We start from the raw sequence: 20,060 nt of genomic DNA on the forward strand, positions 1-20,060 counted from the left end.
CTCCGTCCAATCCGGGCTAACCGGTGTGTGATCCCGGGGGGGAAGAGGGCACTCATGCTGACGGAATACCGACCTTGTCTCGGGCGCCCGAGGCTGAGATGCGCTGTCTTACTTGGGGATGGGAGCCTCAGCATATGCCATATTCTACGATACTCTGCTGCCTTGGAATAAACTCCCAATGAGCTGAGAGGATGTTGGTGGTCGAGCAATGGCAAATCAGATAACTCAGTCGCCTTACACTTTTAGCGAGAAGGCTATTGGGACAGGAAGACTGCTAGGCAGAAGCGTTTGGCTGTTTCATGTCCAAGTATCTAGATCAAGAGTCATCAAGAGTATCTGAAACAGGTTCATATCGGTCAAGAGATACTACAATGAGAAAGGAGTGGCGGGCAAGCCTATTCTGGCCGGATTATACGAGGTACTGCCCGTAAGCTGACGCCATCCATATCCACTCTCCGCGTGGCCATCTCCGCCGAGAGTAGGATCGGGGGATGCCCAGCTATCAGCTACAGGATAGAGGACAGTGTTAATCAGTCTGAGGGTCTAGGCATGTCACTGCTGCGGCTGTTCCTGGGCCCAGGCTGCTGGGACCTATCATTGTCTCGCATGACAAGTCATGAGATAGGAAGAAGGCATGGTAACCTACAGAGCAATCTGTTCAATTTGTACTTCATTAGAGTTGAACTCAGTCCAGCAGTAACATCTTTACTATTCCCCCAAGTACCATCCTACCATCTCAGTAATCAGAGCACCCAAGGACGTCTTGTCGTAAGCATCACTCAAAACGCACAAGCACACATACACACACAGTTACATACATACATTCGCACAAACACACGAGAGAGGACGAGCGGGAGATAGAAAGAACCAGCAAAAGCCCAGTAGCTACCAGCGCTAACACCGTCTTTATATACCCAGATACCGAAACAAAAATAACGCTCAAAGCCACATATGATATAATGATGCCATGGGAAATGCCAGCCGTGAAATTCGTCCGAAGGCGTACAGGTTTCGTTCGTCTGGAGGTAAATAAACACCCAATGTATCCATCATGTCCACTCCCTCCTCTTTTGTTTACGCCGAAACCCATCGATAGAAGAGAAAACGTGGACGATCATTGTATGAGGTAGCTCCTAGGAAACGGTAACGTAAAGGGAAAACAGCATTATGAACGGCTTTTTTGGTACACACGGCGCATTAAAATGGGTATCATAGAAAATTAGAGAAACATGAAGTCGCGTCAACCCCCCATATAGCACAGTTCCCAGTCGTTAGGTGCGTAAAGTCCCTTTGGTTTTACGAGGCGATGCCTCGCCTAACCACTGCGGGGCTGCCGAAGCAGACACAGAAGCTTGGCAGATCCTGATCGCAGAGTTAGCTTATCGTTGCAGGATGATACAAGATTCACAAGTGACTTACCTTGGTGACGAGCGAATTTGCCCCGACGGTAGTGCCCCGTCCGATTCTCGTCCCAGGAAGGATCACCACATTGCCACCGATGAAGCAGTCGTCCTCGATGACAATCGGCTTGCCATATTGTGTACCTCTGCTTCCTTGCCGTCGCTGGTAGTTTGTTGTTACTGTGCCGGTATAGATGCACACATTCGGTCCAATAATGACATTGTCGCCGATCCGAACCTCGCAGGTGTCGATGATGGTGCAATTGCGACCAACCACAACGTTCTTACCGATGTGGATGTTGTAGCCGTAATCGCACACGAACGGAGCCTCGATGACCACGTTATCGCCAACACGTCCAGTATGAGTGACAGGCGACGTCATTGTTGGCGAGATCTGGATGCCCTCCTTGGGATGCAGAATCTCGCGGAACAGCCGTGCCCGCTCTGTGGGCGACACTCCATTGTTCGGGTTCGTGGAGTTGTTAAATCTCCAACACGCCGCGCTGCACCTCTCTCGCTCCAGAACGAGCTCCTTATCAAAGGGATAGTACGGACGACCCTGAAGCATCTCATCCTTCTCTCTGCGTGGACGATTACCGGGGAATTGCGAGTGTGATAAGGCGAGCTGTGCTGTAGTCTGTACAGTACTTGACTGGGGCGTCACAATCGGGCTGTTCGTCCTGGTCGCATGCATGATGTTAATCTGCGGTAGCGTATTGCTTTGCGGGACTTCTGGCTCTGTTCGACTGAGATCATGCAGTGGTGGCACCCGCTGATACTCCTTGGGTGTCCGGTCTGGAAACGGAACTGGCGCTGCGCTAACTGGGGTGGGGAACATATTTGCTGGGTTTCCATAGGCGGACATCGCGGAAAGCTTGTTGTCTGGACTGGTTACAGATGCACTGGGCAAGGTCGATGCAGTCGGCCTCTCGTCATCAGTCAGAACCGGGCGACCCTGTGGTGGTTCGATTCGGAGGGGTTGGCCCCGGTATGGCGGGAGTGGATCGCGTTTTGCAGCTGGCGGATATGCCGGGGCTGGTTGCGGCATCCCGTAAGCACCAGGGGGTATGTAGCTCGGATCCTTTGATTCAATTTGAATCGTAGTCGGCTTATTCTCCGGCTTCTGCCATGTCCCTCGCTGCGGCGGATACCCAGCGCACACAAAACCACCACGAACACAGTTGGTACCTGCAAAATTGTGAGCTACATACCTTTTTGAGTCGTCTGAAACACCGAAAAGCTTACATTCGGGCTTGTTTTCGTCGCACTTCTTCTTTCTTTTCCTACATGTGAGACACCCAGTCTTTGTCCTGTTGCTGAAGTTCCTCTTCCTCTTCTTGGGGTCTGACTGGATGACACCGTCCCTCCGTTGCTCGGGGGTGTATTGACCGGAATACATGGAAATTGACCGGTCATCTCCATCCGGGCTTGTTTGGGGATAATCGCTGTGGTCTAGCTGACTAGTGGCTCTTCGCAGAGTCTCCCCAATCTGTTCGTCAGTGTTGGCCGAGTTAGGAGCCGCTGATTGAGGTTCCTGGTACCCGTGACCTCGCTCATCTCGACTCTGCTGAGAGAACCACGGATCGTGCTGGTCACGTCCCTCATCGCCATACGGCCGGTAATCCCTCTGGGGAGTGCCATATCGATCACGTGATTCGGATTGACGTTGTGTTGGTTGAGGCTCCTCTGCTCTCTCTGGTTGTGATGGAAGCTCCCTCCGGGCCTCTATGGAATCGGACCTTTTGCGCTTGTGTGAATTTTCGATATCTGGATAAGCAGCAGAAGGGTATGACGGCCGCTCGTGACTTGGACCTGGCCAACCCTCTCGCTCTCTGTGACTTGTCGATACCTCACCGGCAGATGCGGGCTTTGGTTCTGAGGGTGGCGCAGGGCCGTTGGCGGGTCGCTCATTAGACCCTGTGCGCTTCATATCGACGCTGCCATTGACCCCTTCAGTGGCCTTGGGTGAGCCCCCATTCAGGGCTGTAAATGTCGCCATCTTCATTCACGCCGTGGTGAAAAGGTTGCAGTGGGGGGTGCGTGCTTGCACGGGCGACGTTCGTTAAGAGGCACAGCGCCCTTGCTGCCAGAAAGACGAGCCTTACGATGCTCGAATTAGGCAGCTAAAAAAGGCGGGTGCTTGGCGCAAAGTCTGGTACTGAGGTGCTCGACGGGGCGGATGCGACAATTAGAATTGGGCTGTGCCGAGTCCTCCGTCACAAGCGCAATGTGCTGAAACGAGACAGCTACAGGAAAGCGAAATGACGAGTGAGCTGGCAATAAGCAGGCGCGGGAGCGGATCGGCCAGACAATGGGAAACCAGCAGGCGGGAAGCAAACGCCGTCAAATGTGGGCCGGAATGCTCGAGCCCACTGTGGTATAAGGTACTGTTAAATCTACTACTAACAGTGCTGTTGCGCAATGCGTCAGAGTGTGTGAGAGCCGCGCACACGCCGTTCGAAAGTCTAGCAAGCAGAGGCTGTGAGCGTCGTTCGTGAAAGGCGAGACGAGGTGGACCTGCGCGAGAGTGATCGCCAGGCGACTCGTGGTAGGGTAGAGGTGGGCGGCAAGGACGGGCGGGTGCACGGTAGTCGGGGGCCCTCCTTCCTTATCCAAGTGGAGTGGATCGCCTCGTGTGCGACTGGGGATTTCCTTGGTGAATCGGCGAAGTCAAGACCGCGCGGTGATCAACGAGCGGTGGCAGGCAGGATTTTTGCTGATTCAAGTCAGGTTAGCGGGGAAGACCGTTGGAGGCGCGTGCGTTGCGTTGCGTTGCGTTATGTTATGTTGGCGCTGCGCCGAGTAGCAGAGCAAGTAAGCTAGCTGGTCGCACGATGCGCTGCTCGCCCGTGAAGCAATACGATGCGATGCGATGCGGCCGCGGTCTCAGCGAGTGGACAAGGCTAAAGGTAGTAGAGAGGGTGAAAAGAAGACCGAACTCTGAAGTGTGAGAGAAAGCGTTGGTCTGTAAATTGTGACGGGGCTGGGGGCTCGTCGCAGCAAAACCCGGAGCGCAATGTGCTGAATAGTGTGATGCGGTGCGATGCGGTGCGGTGCAATGCAGTGCAAGTCGCTTCAGCCTCCACAATTGCTCGCCTGGGGATTTCGGGCGGCGTGGAATGGGCCAGGACAGGAGCAGGAGCAGGAGGGAACAATGACACGTCAGAGGCACATGAAAGTGTCTGCTGCGTGCAGCCCAGAGTGAATAAATTCCCAATGAGAAGGACTCGCAACGGTAGGTCAAGCGAAGAAGTAAAGAGAAGGTAAGGTAAGGTAAGTAGAGGTAGAGGCAGAGGCAGAGGTCGTCCCGTTCGTCGTTGCACGTCGGTCCGTTGAGACGGGATGCGCCAATCGAGCAGAGCCGACCGTTTAACGTTGCAGAGAAAGCTCCTACAGACGCGGAAGTGCCGACTTGTTTCTGGCGTATCCAAGATGATCTGCCCCTCTTTATGCTGCTGGTGCTGGTACTGGTGCTGATGCTGTCGAAAAGCTATCGCCTGTCTCCTCAGTTCAGCTCTCCAAAAAACCGAACCCCAAAAAAAAAGAGATCCTCGCCAGGGAAGTGGGCAAAATAGGTCGAGTCTACCCCTCAAAATAAAACAGATCAAGATAAAACCTGGCGCTTGAGGCTTGACGCGCGATTACGTTCCGCCTGATGCAGTGAATGGTCGCAAAAGCAATGCTGGTGCGAGAGAAGCCCAGGTGGTGCCAGCACTGGGTGTTGGTGTCGCTGGTGATGATATGTCTCCTCGCCCTGGTTAGCAGTTCCTAACACCAGCTCTCATGCTCGGCAAGGCGCGGAACCTGTCTTGTCCTGGCTAAACAGAGAGGCGAAGCGTCCCGCGGACCAAAAAGCTGGCTGAGGAGGAAGTGCAGTGCCGCACAAGAAAAGTCGCAACGACAGGAGCTTGTCTCAACAAAACTCAGCGCAACAATCCGATGTCCTGGTGCAGGCCCAAAGATGATGACGGAGAACAATGAACGAAAGTCGAAGTCAGCTGCAATAGGGGACGTCTACAGCAGTGTGGGCTAGGATGTCAGGGCGTGCGCGCCTGTGTGTGCAACGACCGCAATCTAAGGCGAGGTAAGGTAATGTAATGTAGGGTAAGCTGCCTACTTGCTTGGCCTTGGTTGTTGAGGGAGGTGAGTAGGTGGGTAAATAGGTAGGTAAGTAAGTAGTAAGTGAATGAGCAGGTGAGATGGGAGACCACACAGACAAGCGTCGGCAACGGGATATCAGTCGTCGTCCTCGTCGTCGCTTCGACGATCGGCCTGTTCGGGCAAGCAATGGATGCTGGGTCTTGTGTAAATGGAACCAAGAGCAGGAAAAGAGAATGAAGGGGGGGGTGGTCGGCGGGTGCTCTTCAACTTTTGTACAATACACAATTGCGATATCCGCATCGTTCGCTAAGCCCGGAAAGACCCCAATATTGGGCGGCATGGCGCTTCCAAGTCCAGGTACAAGTACCGGTACTCGTACAGGTACCCCAGTACATCCGTCCAGTTGCACTTCACGGGGGAAGATATGACATGGGAGGACGGCGACTGCCAGCACCAGCGCCTGCGCGCGCGAGCCAAAGTGTGGGTGACTGAGGGCAATGGCCGGACAAGGGTGTATTAGTCTAGCGTGTGCAGGCGTGCGGTTCGTGTGTGTGTGAGAGCGTCAATTCGAGCGAGCGAGCGGGTGTGAGCAAGTGACTGCGTAAGTGAGTGAGTGACGGAGAGGACGGGCAAGTACCTCCTGCCCTGACGCAGCCAGTGTCCAGGGTATGGTCTGGTCTGGTCCAGGGCAAAGGCAGCATGGGGCATGGGGGCATGAGCATGGCATGGCAAGATGAAGAGGGGGGGTGTGGGAGCATGAATGGCACAAGCGCAGCCAGCTCTCATTACCACTCACAACGTCGGTGACATCTACCTGCTCTGGTCTCTCATGAAGAAAGGTACTCGAGCGCATACTGATTAGCATCCGTCCCTGATCTAAACACAACTCAAAGATGACTCTGGCTTCATCCGCTCTGCCTCGACACATTCATCGACAAAGAGGTCTCTCTACAGTGGGGGTGCAGCAAGACAGAAACGCCATGCAAGATGCTGCCTGCCGCCCACACATCACATCTCATTAGGGTTTCGATTGCCTCGATAGATATCCCCGTCTTTGGTTAAATCAGGTTCTTCAAATCGTAAGGGAGGTTGACAGATCGGGTGGATGGATAGGCACACCCTCCTTCTTATTCCTGCTTCACGAGCTGCCTTTTTTTCCCTCTATTTGGGTTATTGGCAATCTAGGTCACCAATTCACATCGACCATCGGTCAGCCTGGTCAGAGTGTCGATTGAAAGAAAAAGGCCTAAGTTACACCCAGCCATAAGGTGGGACGCGCTGGATGTACTCGAACGGCGCAGCATTGCCTGTGTGGTGTCCCGCGGCCTGCGAAGAGACTGTTGGACAGACAAGCGATGCCATACCCCAGCCGCCAGCCCGTGAGTCTTTTCAGATTATGTAGGTATGTAGCCCCGACTCCAGCGGCCAGCCCCGCCATCTCACCGTATTGAACAGGTACGGCTGGGGTCCAGCAGATGAACGGTCCGTTGGTAGTACAATCTTCAGTAAAATAGTGTCTTCAGTGAAAGGGCCACCTGTTTGGCAAACATGGCGTCAATCCCATCACTCAGGGTGTGCGCCTGGCGCAGTGTCAATGACAATGGTAATGACAACGGTCGCCGAATCGGTGCCGCACACTAACAACGGTATCCTGTACGGTATTGTACACGACCTGGGGCAGGCACTAACCACACGATGCTGACAAGACGCTATGCTAGGCCTTGCCTAGGAATCTCTAGGGGATGCACCGGCTCGAGTCGCGCTTGCTTCATGTCTGAGGGGCGGTGGGGAGGAGACATTGACAAGGAAGAGCCTGCCGATCAACAACACGCTGCTTCGGCCCTGTTACACTGTTGCTTGCGCCTGTCTAGTGCATAATGTCCTTCTGGCCTATCCAGTGTGCGTTTAAAGTAACGGGTTGCCTCACAAAAGAACGCCCCACTTTGGGGGCCTCATGTTCCTCGGCTTGTGATATTAAAGTGTTTCTGCTTATTTCTCTCCACGGACTTGATACGATGGACGATGACGACGGTAACCTTCACGCTCGCCATTGTGGCGGCCTAACTGCTACCGCGCCCGAGAAGTGCACCAGTATCCGCCAGGCCCGACATCACCGGGTTTGGTTGGTCAGTGGCATCATCTTCATGTGATCATAAATAGATTCAGCATTAGTTATCCCCTGCTTTTCTAGTGAAATCGGCCACACGATTGGAAGAAAGAGGATGCTACCATCTTGCCGTGCTAGAGCAGGGTCCTTGCCGTTGCGCTTAAAGCATGATGGATGTCCTGTTTTAGCTGCCGTTTGAATCGAAGAATAGAGTCTTTGCTTGCCTACTCGAGCTCCAGGCGCTGTTCGTCTTTGCCGCCGCCCCGCCAACCATGGATTGCAGCAAGGCAAACTGTACAGGACATTGCCGGGCGGATGTGATGTGAAAGACTCAGTGTGAGGGGTTTGTCAGACAAGGGCCAATTAAAGATTCATGACAGGGATGTAGTTGTCATACAGTTTGGCGCGGCGTGTGTAGTGGATTTTTTGTCTTGTCTAGAGATCCCGCGTTTAGAATAGCGACTTGCACGATTCGCAACAGCTAACGCAAGTGGTCCCTTCCATTGTCACAAGTGTCTCGTATTTCGTCCAGGGCTCTTGCCAGCCGCCAGTTCCCGTCCTCAACGCGGCAGTGCAATGTATCAAGGAGAATATACGCAGCCGAAGCCTCCCAGGAGCGACCCGGACCTCTCGGCAGGCATAATATGCTCTGTCAAATGTCCTTTACAACCGGTCGAAATTTCATTTCGACATACATAGTCATCGAGGCGGACTCAAAGGGAGTGGGCTCCGAGTGCTGGATGTGTGCCTCGGGCAAAGCCATGCACTGTTAGCGTTGGTTCACCGTATGTCTAGCAGATGTTCCACCTTCGAAAAAAGGTGCATAGGACATGGTAAATGAGGCTGGCGAGACATTCTCAAAGGGGAAGGGCATGCGTGAAGCTTGACCTCTTGGGGGCATTGGGAGTGTTACGTCCCATGGTGGCACTGCACCGTCATGCGGTTCTCGGAGACTTCAATCTCTCCTGCCTGTCAACTTACCGCACCTTGACGGGGGACTAGGGAGGGGGGCGGCGGACATGGGCGAAATGTGGCTAGACGGGGACCCCTTTCTCGAAGGCAAAGATGTTCGTTCTGTTGTGGTGAGCGTGGGTGGGTTCCGTGGTCTCCGCAAAAGACACGCCGTCCGTGGTGCCCCATCGGCCTAGAATGAAACAACAGCAAGGTTACGGTAATCTTCCGAAAGACGATGGTCCGGCAGGGGACAGCCAGGGCGTTGCGCGGCAGGGTCAGCCCGAGGCAGCGCGATAAATTTAGCAACACTACCCCAGACTTTGCAGAAGCAATCTCGTCGCGGGCCGCTGGATGTGCGACCTTATCTCAGATTTATTTGTCGTGAACCCGCTCTGCTGCAGTCGCTTTCAGTTCCTGATTTATTTTTGACCGTGAAGCTTGTTCAGGGCGCTTGTCGGAAGATCCAGGCTCAAGGGCTGGTAGATGTGGGAAGGCGAGCCTTAGACGAATCCTGCCATACAAGGGGGCTCGATGGCCTCCGGGCGCTCGGATGTCCTTACCGCCCTGAGCCGTGATGCACAACTAAGCGTTCAGCGTCATTTCATTGGCCGCGACCGCCTGCAATTCTGGCCTATAAGCGGTCGCTGCTCTTGAAATGCGGACAATGGCCCGGCACTAAGAACTGTGCGAGTCGCTAGACGACAGCGCTATTCGTTCCTCCAGGCATTTCAAGCAGCGAGCCGGAACAGTCAGGCGCAAGCTGCTTTTTCCTTCGGTGCGCCTAGCCTGCGAGCTTGTGTGATGAGGTCGACAGCAGTTGCATGCGTCTAAACATCAAGTTTGATGCTTCGCTTATCGCGATTGGCAAGCGTGCCGATAACGCTGCGCTCGCCACACGCCATCTCAGAACCTGCGTGACGGATGGGGGTGGGTGTTGTGCTGATGGTGGATTAGATTGGGACATGGCTGCAGGTGTTTCGCTACGATGCATTTGGGCAAGTGAAATCAAGACTTTCGCGTGAACAAGAGACGAAGGCGCAAGAGTCCACCCTTGCCTGATTGTTACACCAGATACAGTATGCCTCGTCCAGCAAGGCCCGGAATTACTGTCAAGCAGGTCCACATCGTGTGCACTTGATGACGGCGTTTCAACTTTCAACACTGCTGTTACGTTCATAAAAGTCCTGGAGCTGGGCTAATGTAGCATTCGGTGACTTTCGCCGCGCTGTATGGCCGGCCGATTTTCATTTGCAACACCATTTCCACGCTCTCCTGCCCCGCACGGCCACTCAGGACGGACTGTGGCCCTCTCCTCGTGGCTGTGAGAGGGGAGGGTGATAACACAACACTTATTACATTAGCCTCCTGTGTGTGCCTGTATCGTAGTGTGCGATTTCGTGATAGAAGCGGGACTGATGCCTCGGCCGTGGTCATGTAGCAATACATCAGGTCCGGATGATGTTCGACATCTGAGAGGAAGGGGGAAGGGGTGTGTTGCGTGTGTTGCGTGTGCAAATGCAAGCAATACGATGGTGAGGGACTACCTTACCACAGCACCCACATGCTGACGCCGCGATATATATTGACCCGCCCAGACGAGCGTGAGCTTTTAGCGTAAAGGAGGGAGACTTCCGCTGCCGCAGACGCACTGTTTGGCATGAAAGCGGAAAAACGCCCGCGATGGTTCGGGCTAAGATCAATGACAGCCGGCCACTGGACCACAGAATGCATATCAGCATGGGTGAGCCCGGCATACTGATCGGCCACGCAAAACCAGACCAGAGCAGGTGTGCGACAGCCCAGCCCATTTTCCTATACGCAACCCAAAGACGCCGTCCATTGACTCGGTCATTTTGTTCAGCTGTGCGGAAGCCCGCTGAATCCGATTGTGAAAGAACAAATTGGTTCCCGAGAGCTTTCGTGGATCCGATCTCATGGTGCCTCGAGTCCGAGCGGCTCGACCAGGGACCCATTCGCCCACGAGCCAGGTGCTAAATGGGGATGGAGTGTACGTTTGCGCGTGTTGGTTCCTCTGCCTCGTTCTAGCCAGGGCTCCATGGGACAGAGCAAAGAGATAGATGCATGGTGCTGGATCCTAAGGTGTTATAATCTCGCCTCGACGGCCCCCAGAGTGCCACCAACACTCGTCCCAGCTGGGCGGCGTCGCTAGTGATTGGGGAAGGTCGGCCACTCGATGAAGCCATGAAGCCATGTGCGATGGGGATAAAAAAAGAATTTGCTTGTTGGTGGCGCGATGCGGGGAGGGGTGGTGTGTGTCTGTTGGTTCTGTTGCTCGTGATGCTTCGCTAAACTTGCCATCTGAGTGGCTGCTACGCCGCGAGCCCCAGCCTAAGAACCTCCGCTGTGCTTCCGCTGAGATTTTAGCGACCAACACCCCCAGGCCCCAGAACCTGCTGGGAAGGGGCAACCGAGCAAGATCAGCCCCCAAACTTCTACTTTCTAGCCGCACCTTCTAATCCTCCTCGGCGAGTTGGATAATCCTTCCGAGGTGTCACCTGATTTGATGACTAACAAACCCAATAGTCTTGGCTTACCTACCTGCCCCCTGTCCAAATCAGGTACAGGACGGTCTCCCCCTTCCTGAGCCTCAAAAGATTCAATACGCACTTCACCTTCACAAGCATTCTGATGAGACAAGATTACAATTTGCTTCTTGACAACTCCTTACTGTTCTTATCGCGATGTTTTAATTGAAGATGCAGTTTGCGCTGGTATCGGTCACCCTGAGAGTCAAAGCACCAGCAAGGAGCAAATCAGGGGCTTCGAAATAGCCGCCGTGTAAGCGCCCGACACTCCTACGCAACGACAACGTCAAAGACAGCTTCGAGAAGCCTTCGACAACTAAAAATAGGGAAACCACCACAGGGGGTCTGGCCTATATGCAAGGCTGGCGGCTATTGCTATTTTTGTTTCCCGACAGAGATCTGCTCTGCAGGTCCGGGCATCTCTCCGCTACTCGACCGGGCGTTGGCCCTCGCTGCAAACCTGCATGGTGTTCCCCAGATCATGATGCAATGACTGAATGGGAGCGAACAGATGGTGGTGTGGGTACCGGGCGTCTCGCTGCGTGACTCCCCACGCTGCAGGTTCGCCAACCTCATGTTCTACCGGTGCGTTGCGGCACACAGAATCAACGCCTTTGACCTACTCACCCCATCCATCCCACCATCACGACGGCGAACCTCTGCCTTGGAGTTCCAAGGGTTTGGAGAGCCCCAAGTGTCCTCCAACCTGGCGCGTATCCTCTAGTGTCGGCATGCACGAGGAAGCTTCCGTCACTTTTCTCCTATTGGCGTGTACCTGAGTTTCCACACACCCTTTCCAGAGAATACGACCCCATCCCCTGGATCGTTTCCAATCCAACGTCGACCATTCTCCAAGACCCAGATTGCCGTGATGACGCACTTACAGACAGGATTCAAGGACCCTACGAAGGCTATTTTAAGTGACTCGGCTAGGGTTGGTTCTATTCATAGCCATGTAGCCGCATCTGCAGCCGCCATGGCAGGTAGCTTGTTTATCGAAACGACACTCTTACTGGGCACCATACGTTCTCGACCTCACCTCTTCAAAACCACAATTCCAATTTCCGCACAACTAGCCCATGCTGCAGTCGCGGTTGTCTAATAAACCTCAAACATACTCCTCCTTTCTTCTACTTTCGCTGCCTAGGCCCTGGAGTTCATCACATCTTACGCCTCGACTCCTCGCGGCTAGCCATAGCGTTTACGATGGATGCACCTCCTGGTCCAGGCGGCTCTGCGCCGGGGTTCACTGAGGTCGTACTGGTACAAGCGGACTTGTCGAGGTACATGTACCGGTTCAACATCACCTCAAACATGCAGTTCACATCGTCAAGTGACATCGGACTGTTTCAGAAAATCAACATGTTGATCCTCAGTGGAGATGACTTCACACTCCCTAGTGTACAGTTATCATTTCTAAACATTGCTTGACGCCCTGGCCTGATCCGATAGGACACGCGCCGGTTCATCGTCATCACGGACTCTGCCGGAGCTTGGTATCCTTTCCTAATCTAGACAACAGTTCTCGGCCCTCACGAGGCCTTGAACGGCGCATCGCCGCCCCTATTCTTTGTCCATCACCATCTTCATTTTCTTTGCCTCTTAGCGCTTTTGTCGCTCGTCGTGCTCAAGACGCTGGCACTACGCTTGTGAGCGCCGCTGCTTCCTGGCCGGGGCGTCTTCTCCTTGACCCCCTCTTCCACTTTCACCTCCACAGGAGGCGCAGCATCCTCTCCTGCACCTTCATCACCACCTGTCACGTCTGGATTCGCCTCAGGTTGGGCCGTGGCCTCACTTGCTTCAGGTTCTTGATCATCTTGTTTAGAGTCCGCGCCGACTTCCCCAGAAGTAGCACCAGAAGCATCTCCCTTTGCGGAGTCTTGAGAGTCAGGAACAGTTTGGTCCTTTGAGGGCTCATCGCTCGCTCCATCCAGTCCGAGTGCAGCCCTCGCTTTCTTCTGTCTCTCTAACTTCTTTTGCTCCTCAATCTTAATCTCCCCGTCCAGCTTATCAGCCACCTTTCTAAGGTCTACCAATGCCGTGACAGCTTGGATTAGTAGTTCATACTGAGCTGTAACCGGAGCTGTAGGCATAGTAAGACGAGGACCAATATCAAGCTCGTTGAGTGCGTTCGTTATACGCAACTGCTGTTGGCCACTCTTGTGAGTGAAGATCTTGTTGACCTTCTCATAACGGAACGTAGGACCAGAGCCAAGCCTATCATGATGTGATACACCATAGATCTGCTCCTCTTGCTCTGTAAGCTTGCGGCGCTCAGGCTGCTGTGCACCTTTCTTGTTGCCGACCGGAGTCGCCTTCTCTGTGCCAATAGATTCACGGTGACCAGACGACGCTGCAGCCGCGATACTTTCGCGCCTACTTGGAGCGACCTCTGAGGTTGCACTCTGTGGTTGAGCATTGGGACCACCAGAAGCAGGACTGACTCCGTCGGGACCTATGAGTGACTTGCGTTTCTTAGACTTGTCAACGTTCATGAGGTTCTGCAGCAGGGTCTGAAGACCTGCACTTGACTTGAAGGAGCTGATGTCCTGGTCAGTATGCGGGAAATCAAGACGGCTGTAGAGCTCCCGCCGTTCCTCGTTGAACTTCTCGGACCGCGCGAGAATGCGCTTGACTTCCAGAAGCAGCGACTCCTCCTCCCTAGCCTCTTCCTTAGAGCGAGAAAGGGAGTTGAGCGCGAACTCCTTTCGCAACCTCTCCTGGTTCGGGTTGAAATTCACCATCATCTGATGTAGATCCCACTCAGGCCGAGTCATGTACTGTACTGGCTTTTGCACGTCCATCATCTTCGCGGCCACCTCGTAGTATCTCGCTTTGAGATCTTCCATTGTCCGTGACTTTGGTGCTGGAATAACTGCTGTCGAGTCTCCATTGGCAGCGTCTTCATCCGTTCCTCTGGGTGAAAACTCGTAGCGATCCCAGATCAACGGCCATCGCAGATCGTAGCTTTTGACTAGATCCATCAGATAATCCGTCTCGTCCTTGGTCCAGTCCGTGCTTTGTAGCTTGCTGTTGTATTGATCCTCGTTATACTGGGGAACGACCACCTGCGCATTGTATTTCGCAAACGCTGAGTCCTCGAGTTGTTCTTCCTGATTTGCAGCGCTCTCGCCATCCACCATCTCCGAATCACCATTCACCTGCTGATGGGCATTCGGATCGCCCTCCGTCTTTCGCCTCCAGTGTTGCAAAAGTAAGCTGCCATCGTCGCGCGCGGAGTTCTTAAACGTCCGGAGCTCCCATTTTGCCGCTGGCTTCCGGCTGGCAAAGCGTCGTTTTTTGAAGAGCGTCGCTTCCGGGACTATGGAGATGGGGTTGTCGCCTCCTAGGTTTTGCACCTCCCGCGCAAGACCTTTGAGATTAGGCCGCGGCGCGGAAAGTTTTTGCTTTTTGGTCGGACGAGGAGCACTACCGTCCGAGGGTAAATTAAGAACATCGCGAACGTCATGGGAAGTCATTTTCGTGTCAGCACGCCTCGATCAAGACTGCGTCGTTGTGATGGGAGGTCCAAGATGTAATCGGGGGACGCCGGGTGTCCCAAAGTGCAGTGCGTCAATGTGATACTAATACATGAGAAGGAGACGAAAGGTGCCGCAGCTGATGAAATGCGGAAGAATGGTCGTCGACGTGATGGAATCTCGATGTGGTCGCGGGCTACAGACGCGCAGTTGAGGTTTGGTCGGTGCACGGATCGCCAAAAAGTTGAGCTCGCGAAAGCCTTTGGCGCACGTGACGCTACTTTACCCCTGGCTCGAATTTTTGGGTCAGCTACGCGAAGTGCCACGTTCGATTACTTGGAGGGCGCTGCACCTTCATTTCACGGATTGCCAACTTGCCATCGCCCCGGATAGTCGCCACGACCACCACGACTCCTAAGGATCAATCCGGGCATTTCGGGGTGAAGTTCGACGTGGTAACTGAAAAATAGGGTTTTAATTATCGAAATACGCAATGAGGGCCTTCTTTCCCCTTCTAGCCCTGAGCTCTGTAGCTCAGGCGCTCTACTTCTACATCGACGGCACGACGCCCAAGTGCTTCTTCGAGGAGCTTCCCAAGGACACTTTGGTGGTGGGCCACTACACAGCTGAGGAGTGGGATGATCACAGGCAAGCGTGGTGGAAGCATGATGGAATCAGCATTTACATCTCAGTCGATGTACGTTTAGCCCGTCTATGCAGAGACATCTTCAAATTGCTCTACATAGGCTATTATGCGCTGTTACAACGTTTGGAAGCTGACTCCTGCCCATATAGGAAGTTTTCGATAACGACCATCGCGTTGTCTCCCAGCGAGGCTCGTCTGCAGGGCGCTTCACCTTCACGGCCGCCGAGGCAGGCGACCACAAGATCTGCTTCACCCCATCCTCGAATAGCGGCAAGAGCAACTGGCTCAGCGTGTTGAGCCCTAACGGTGGCATCAAATTAAGCCTGGACCTGGCAATTGGCGAGACAAGTGCGATTGAAAGCTCCGACAAGGACAAGTTGGAGGACATCCAGTCGAGAATCAAGGATTTGAACATGCGCCTACAGGATATCCGAAGGGAACAGGTGTTCCAAAGAGTACGTCGATAATGTTCACGAGCCCATGAACCTTCCTAGATATTTGGGGTCCTCATTTCATTTGGGCATGGGACTAACGCAGCAATAGGAGCGGGAAGCAGAGTTCAGAGACCAGTCCGAGTCCACCAACGCCCGTGTTATACGATGGATAATCATCCAACTGGTTGTCCTTGGTGCGACCTGCGCGTGGCAACTCTCCCATCTGCGGTCATTCTTCATCAAGCAGAAGCTTACCTAGGCTATTATAATGATATAAATGTGGCTTTTATGTCTGGGCATGGGACTGGGAGGGAAAATGAGCGTCTCATAGAGGTTTTGTCATTGTAACCTCCTTGTAATGATATGTATTCGGCTTCAAGATGATCATATTAAAGAAGTGCTTCATATGCTACCAGTAATGCTTCCAATTCCCATACGCCTGAGACCATGCTGTTCTAAATACATACACACGTTGGGCAATGACCCATCCTCCAGCTCCGAGTTCTTCTTGCTCCTACTCCAAAGAGGAGCTGTAGGTTTTAAGATGGACGATCTAACTGACATGCCTAATGATTGCCACCGTGATGCCGACCAAACGAAGCACCCAAGGCACCACGGCACCTTGCCATCGATAAGTCCGGAGACCTGCGTATCTTGTAACAAGGTTGGAAGACATGTACCCCTAGGACTATCTTGGCATTCAACTGGAAACTAGAGTAGAAACTCAATAGCTCGATCTGGCCCTCGCCCGCATCCTCGCGCCGTAAGCCCACATGATAAATGGCGCAGGAAACCCAAGCACCAGCCCGCACGCCGCAAGGGCGGTGTTGCTCCACCCGTAGCCCATCGCCCCGTACATACTAGGCGCAAACAGCGGGAACAAGAATGCCGTCAAGCTTCGCAAGAACTGCGATGCCGCCAGTGCACTGCTCGTGTGCTCGGGATATGCTTCCATCACATATGCCTGCATAGGCAGCTGCGAGATCTGGAATCCGAACATGATGACGAAGACGCCAATATCCACGGCGATCCAGTGCGTGCGGAACTGCGCTGTCCAGCCGTAGACGAGCAGCCCGAGCGGGATCAGGAATGCGCCTGGGAAGGTCATGGGGATGCGGAACTCGGGCGTGTGCTCGCCGTCTGCGGACCGGGCAAGCATTCGGCGGAACAGCCAGTCCATGAGCGGGCCGCCGAGGAGTGAGCCTGCCAGCTCGCCAAAGGCGCAGGCGATGTAGTGTAGGCCGCTGATCTCCACGGACTGGCCGTACTGCTGCATCCAGAGATCGGCGAAGCTGGACAGGACGATGTAGAGGATACCGTAATTGAAAGCCAAGATGAGCGAGGTGACTTGGAGAATCGGGTGGAAGATCAGGAGGCGTAGAGGGCGGCTCAGGGTCCTTGTCACGACCAAGAAGACGGATTTCTTCTGTTCGAGGCGTTCATAGACGGTATAGTAACGATCATTGCCGGTCTCACATCGTAGCCGCTCTGCTCGCCTTTTCAGTATGAGGGGAGCATATGTCTCGTATGTCGTCGTAAATGACACAGCAATCATAACGACCTGGAATATGCTGGCTGACCAGAACATCCACCTCCATGTCGTCCGACCAGCCATAAAGCCTCCAATAATAGGCCCTACAGCGGACCCAAGCGTCGGAATCATGTTGAAGTTTCTTAAGCCGCGTCCTCGCTCCTCGGGTTTCCAGACATCGCCTAGCACTCCTCCCGCAAGTGCATAGATTGCACTGGCCCCGAAGCCTGCGAGAAACCTTGAAGCGATGAGTAGCTCTTTGGTGTTTGCAAAGCCGCACGCGATGTTCCATATGAGAAACCAAATGTTCGAGGCGTGCATGATCTTCTTGCGGCCATAGATCTCCGACAGAGGCCCAATGATCAGCGGCCCAAAGGCTGTTGCCAATAGATAGATTGATAAAGCCATTGCTGACTCGGCGGTGCTCATATGCAGTTCTTCCTTGATAGTAGATAGCGCAGGCGCCCTGGAGCGAAAGTTAGACCTCTTCTTTCAAAAGTGCGCACAGCGACTTACATGATTGTCGAGACCATGATCCGATTGAAGCCCGTTGCTGAAAGCGTATCAGTGACAGCCCATTTTCGACCCTTAGGCCAGTCCAGGGGGTTCTCTTCGTCATAATTCGGTTTGAAGGTGACGAGAAATGGGTCCTCGTCCCGCTTGACCGTCGTTGTCAGTTGCATTGATGTCATTTCTAGATCCAGGGGTACAGCAGGAGTGATGGCATCAGCTGCCATTCCAGTCTCTTGATTAGGAGCCATCGTGGCGCGCGTATGACAGCTATAGGAGTCACGAGAAGGAGAATAATGACAAGCCGGCAATTGGAAACCTCGGATCAACGCCTTATAAAGCGCCGAAGTGGGTGTGTCAAGGGTATGGTATGCCAAGGAAAATAATCTGATCATCAGATAAAACTGCAGCAATATTGGAGAGAAACAGTCACTTTGCCATCGGAATTGGATCGGAGCCGCATCGGAGCCTACAGCAAGCTGCAAGGGATTTCAACACGCATTGGGGGCGAATTGCAGGCCTGGGGCGGCCAAGCCGTAGTCATTCTGGAGGAGATCACCGCAAGATAAGACGGTGTTCCGACCCGGACTGTCAGAAGCCGGGCGGGCACTAACAAGGAAACGGCAACACTAACGGAGTTGACCGTATCTTAAGACTCCATTTTGACTTACTGTGACTCAACCTTTGGTGAGGCTGTAGATGCTTCGTCGTAGACTTTTGGTTTCGGACTGCCAAATGGATCTCTAGATGCATTGAGGTGGTAAGTGTAAGTGACTGTGTGATTCTTTGCTCAAGAGTCTTGGCCAATGACTTCTGCACGTGAAAGACTCGCTCAAGGCATGATGGCTGGCAGACATGCAGCAGATAAGTCAAAGCAAGGCTGAGCCAGTCTTGCACAGGCGTCCGCAAGAAATAGATCAAAACAGCTCAAATGGCCTTGAAATACAAGTATCATCGAATTCAGACCCGCAATAGTATTCGCTTGGTTGAATTGTCCCCGGGATCAACAGACGATCCTCGAGTTCATTGCAAAATAATACACACGGACCTGGGAGCCTCCAGAGACCGTTTTGAGGCTGTATCATACACATGGGGCGATGCAAACGAGCGTCAGACGATCTTGTGTGGTGAAGACAATGCAGAACTCGAAGTTCCACTCAACTGTGTCACCACCGCACTGCGTTACCCAAGAGACCCTCAGCGTGTCCGGACGCCCTGGATAGATGCTGTGTGTATAGATCAAAGCAACATTGCGGAACAAAACGCACAAGTTCGAATCATGGGGAGAATCTTCGCTACTGCTAAACAGACTGTCATTTTCCTAGGTGAGAATACAATCGAATCTCGCCCACTGTTCCAGCATCTCGCCGAAGCCGATAAGTGGCTCGAGGATGGAAAACAAAACCCAGCGCCCGAGTCTGAACAGATCCTGATTTCTGAACTCGAAGAGCTCTTCAGACGCCTATGGGTTTCTAGGATCTGGGTTATACAAGAACTTTTTCACTCACAAAGGGCATTGTTTCTGTGCGGGCACTATTCGGTATCATACGAAGCAATTCACGAATGCCGCTTTGGTTATGACAAGGGGTTTCAAGTCACTTCAATCGTTCCCGCGCCATTAGATATCAAAAAGGCGAAGATTATATGGTACATCTGAGTGTCGTACAGCAGCCCAAGAGATGTACGTCTATCTTTCGTTTACTGGTATGCGCGCTTCAACAGATCCGCGAGATCAAGCCATAGCCCTCATATAATTACATCGAAGTGATCCGTCTCGTCTTGAACGACTCATCGATTATGCAAAAAAAACTGAGGCTGTCTTCTTGGAGCTTGCCCTTCTCTTGTTCGCCGATGACAAGATAGGTCTCGAGCTTCTGATAATGATTTGGCACCCGCATTCGCGAAGCATGCCTTCATGGGTACCAGATTGGAGCCAAGTGATGGATTCAGCATCATAACGACTGGGACATGAAAGTGGGGAACTCAAGACAGGAGGTTTCCTCACATATGAGACCACGAATGTAGGCCCTTAGTCTCAAATGGTGCTGCTTGTTCGCGGCGTCCGGGACTCTGTTATCGCTGAGCTGGGCCCCGTGATACATATTGATTCTCGCGAAGTCGAGTCTGCTCATAACACGGTTTTCGAAGATAGTTGGGATCTAGTTGCAGCAATACAGGAGACTCAAACCACTCTGGGGCTGAGATTTCAGCACTATTCCGAAGCCATTCGAGAAGGTTCGTCCACGCTTAGAGGGGCCTAATTTTTATGGACGCTGATGTTAAAAGCTCTCGAGACTCTAGCACCAATGGAAATTGGCTTGCTCATCACAGGAGGCTATGCAGATGTAGGTA

The 20,060-nt window shown here is 53.2% G+C and overlaps 4 protein-coding genes across 4 annotated transcripts; 1 reads left to right on the plus strand and 3 right to left on the minus strand.

Moving 5' to 3' along the window:
• Window positions 1-1,296: 1,296 nt before the first annotated feature.
• UCRPA7_4175 (putative bacterial transferase hexapeptide protein) lies at window positions 1,297-1,782 on the minus strand (the record flags this gene model as incomplete). The annotated part of the gene is made up of 2 exons (XM_007916722.1): window positions 1,297-1,362; window positions 1,420-1,782. The coding sequence occupies 2 exons, from the start codon at window positions 1,780-1,782 to the stop codon at window positions 1,297-1,299; spliced, it is 429 nt and encodes a 142-aa protein (XP_007914913.1).
• A 10,912-nt stretch (window positions 1,783-12,694) lies between these two features.
• On the minus strand, window positions 12,695-14,251 carry UCRPA7_4176 (putative swr1-complex protein 4 protein; the record flags this gene model as incomplete). The annotated part of the gene is made up of 1 exon (XM_007916705.1): window positions 12,695-14,251. One exon carries the CDS (start codon window positions 14,249-14,251, stop codon window positions 12,695-12,697), a length of 1,557 nt encoding a protein of 518 aa, XP_007914896.1.
• Window positions 14,252-15,080: 829 nt separating this feature from the next.
• UCRPA7_4177 (putative transmembrane emp24 domain-containing protein 9 protein) lies at window positions 15,081-15,926 on the plus strand (the record flags this gene model as incomplete). The annotated part of the gene is made up of 3 exons (XM_007916734.1): window positions 15,081-15,284; window positions 15,383-15,688; window positions 15,777-15,926. The coding sequence occupies 3 exons, from the start codon at window positions 15,081-15,083 to the stop codon at window positions 15,924-15,926; spliced, it is 660 nt and encodes a 219-aa protein (XP_007914925.1).
• Window positions 15,927-16,367: 441 nt separating this feature from the next.
• UCRPA7_4178 (putative efflux pump antibiotic resistance protein) lies at window positions 16,368-17,959 on the minus strand (the record flags this gene model as incomplete). Its single annotated transcript, XM_007916710.1, has 3 exons — window positions 16,368-16,371; window positions 16,525-17,664; window positions 17,715-17,959. 3 exons carry the CDS (start codon window positions 17,957-17,959, stop codon window positions 16,368-16,370), a joined length of 1,389 nt encoding a protein of 462 aa, XP_007914901.1.
• Window positions 17,960-20,060: the final 2,101 nt, after the last annotated feature.

Source organism: Phaeoacremonium minimum (assembly GCF_000392275.1).
Source record: "Phaeoacremonium minimum UCRPA7 unplaced genomic scaffold PA7_03_scaffold_329, whole genome shotgun sequence".
NCBI classification, from domain to species: Eukaryota; Fungi; Ascomycota; class Sordariomycetes; order Togniniales; family Togniniaceae; genus Phaeoacremonium; species Phaeoacremonium minimum.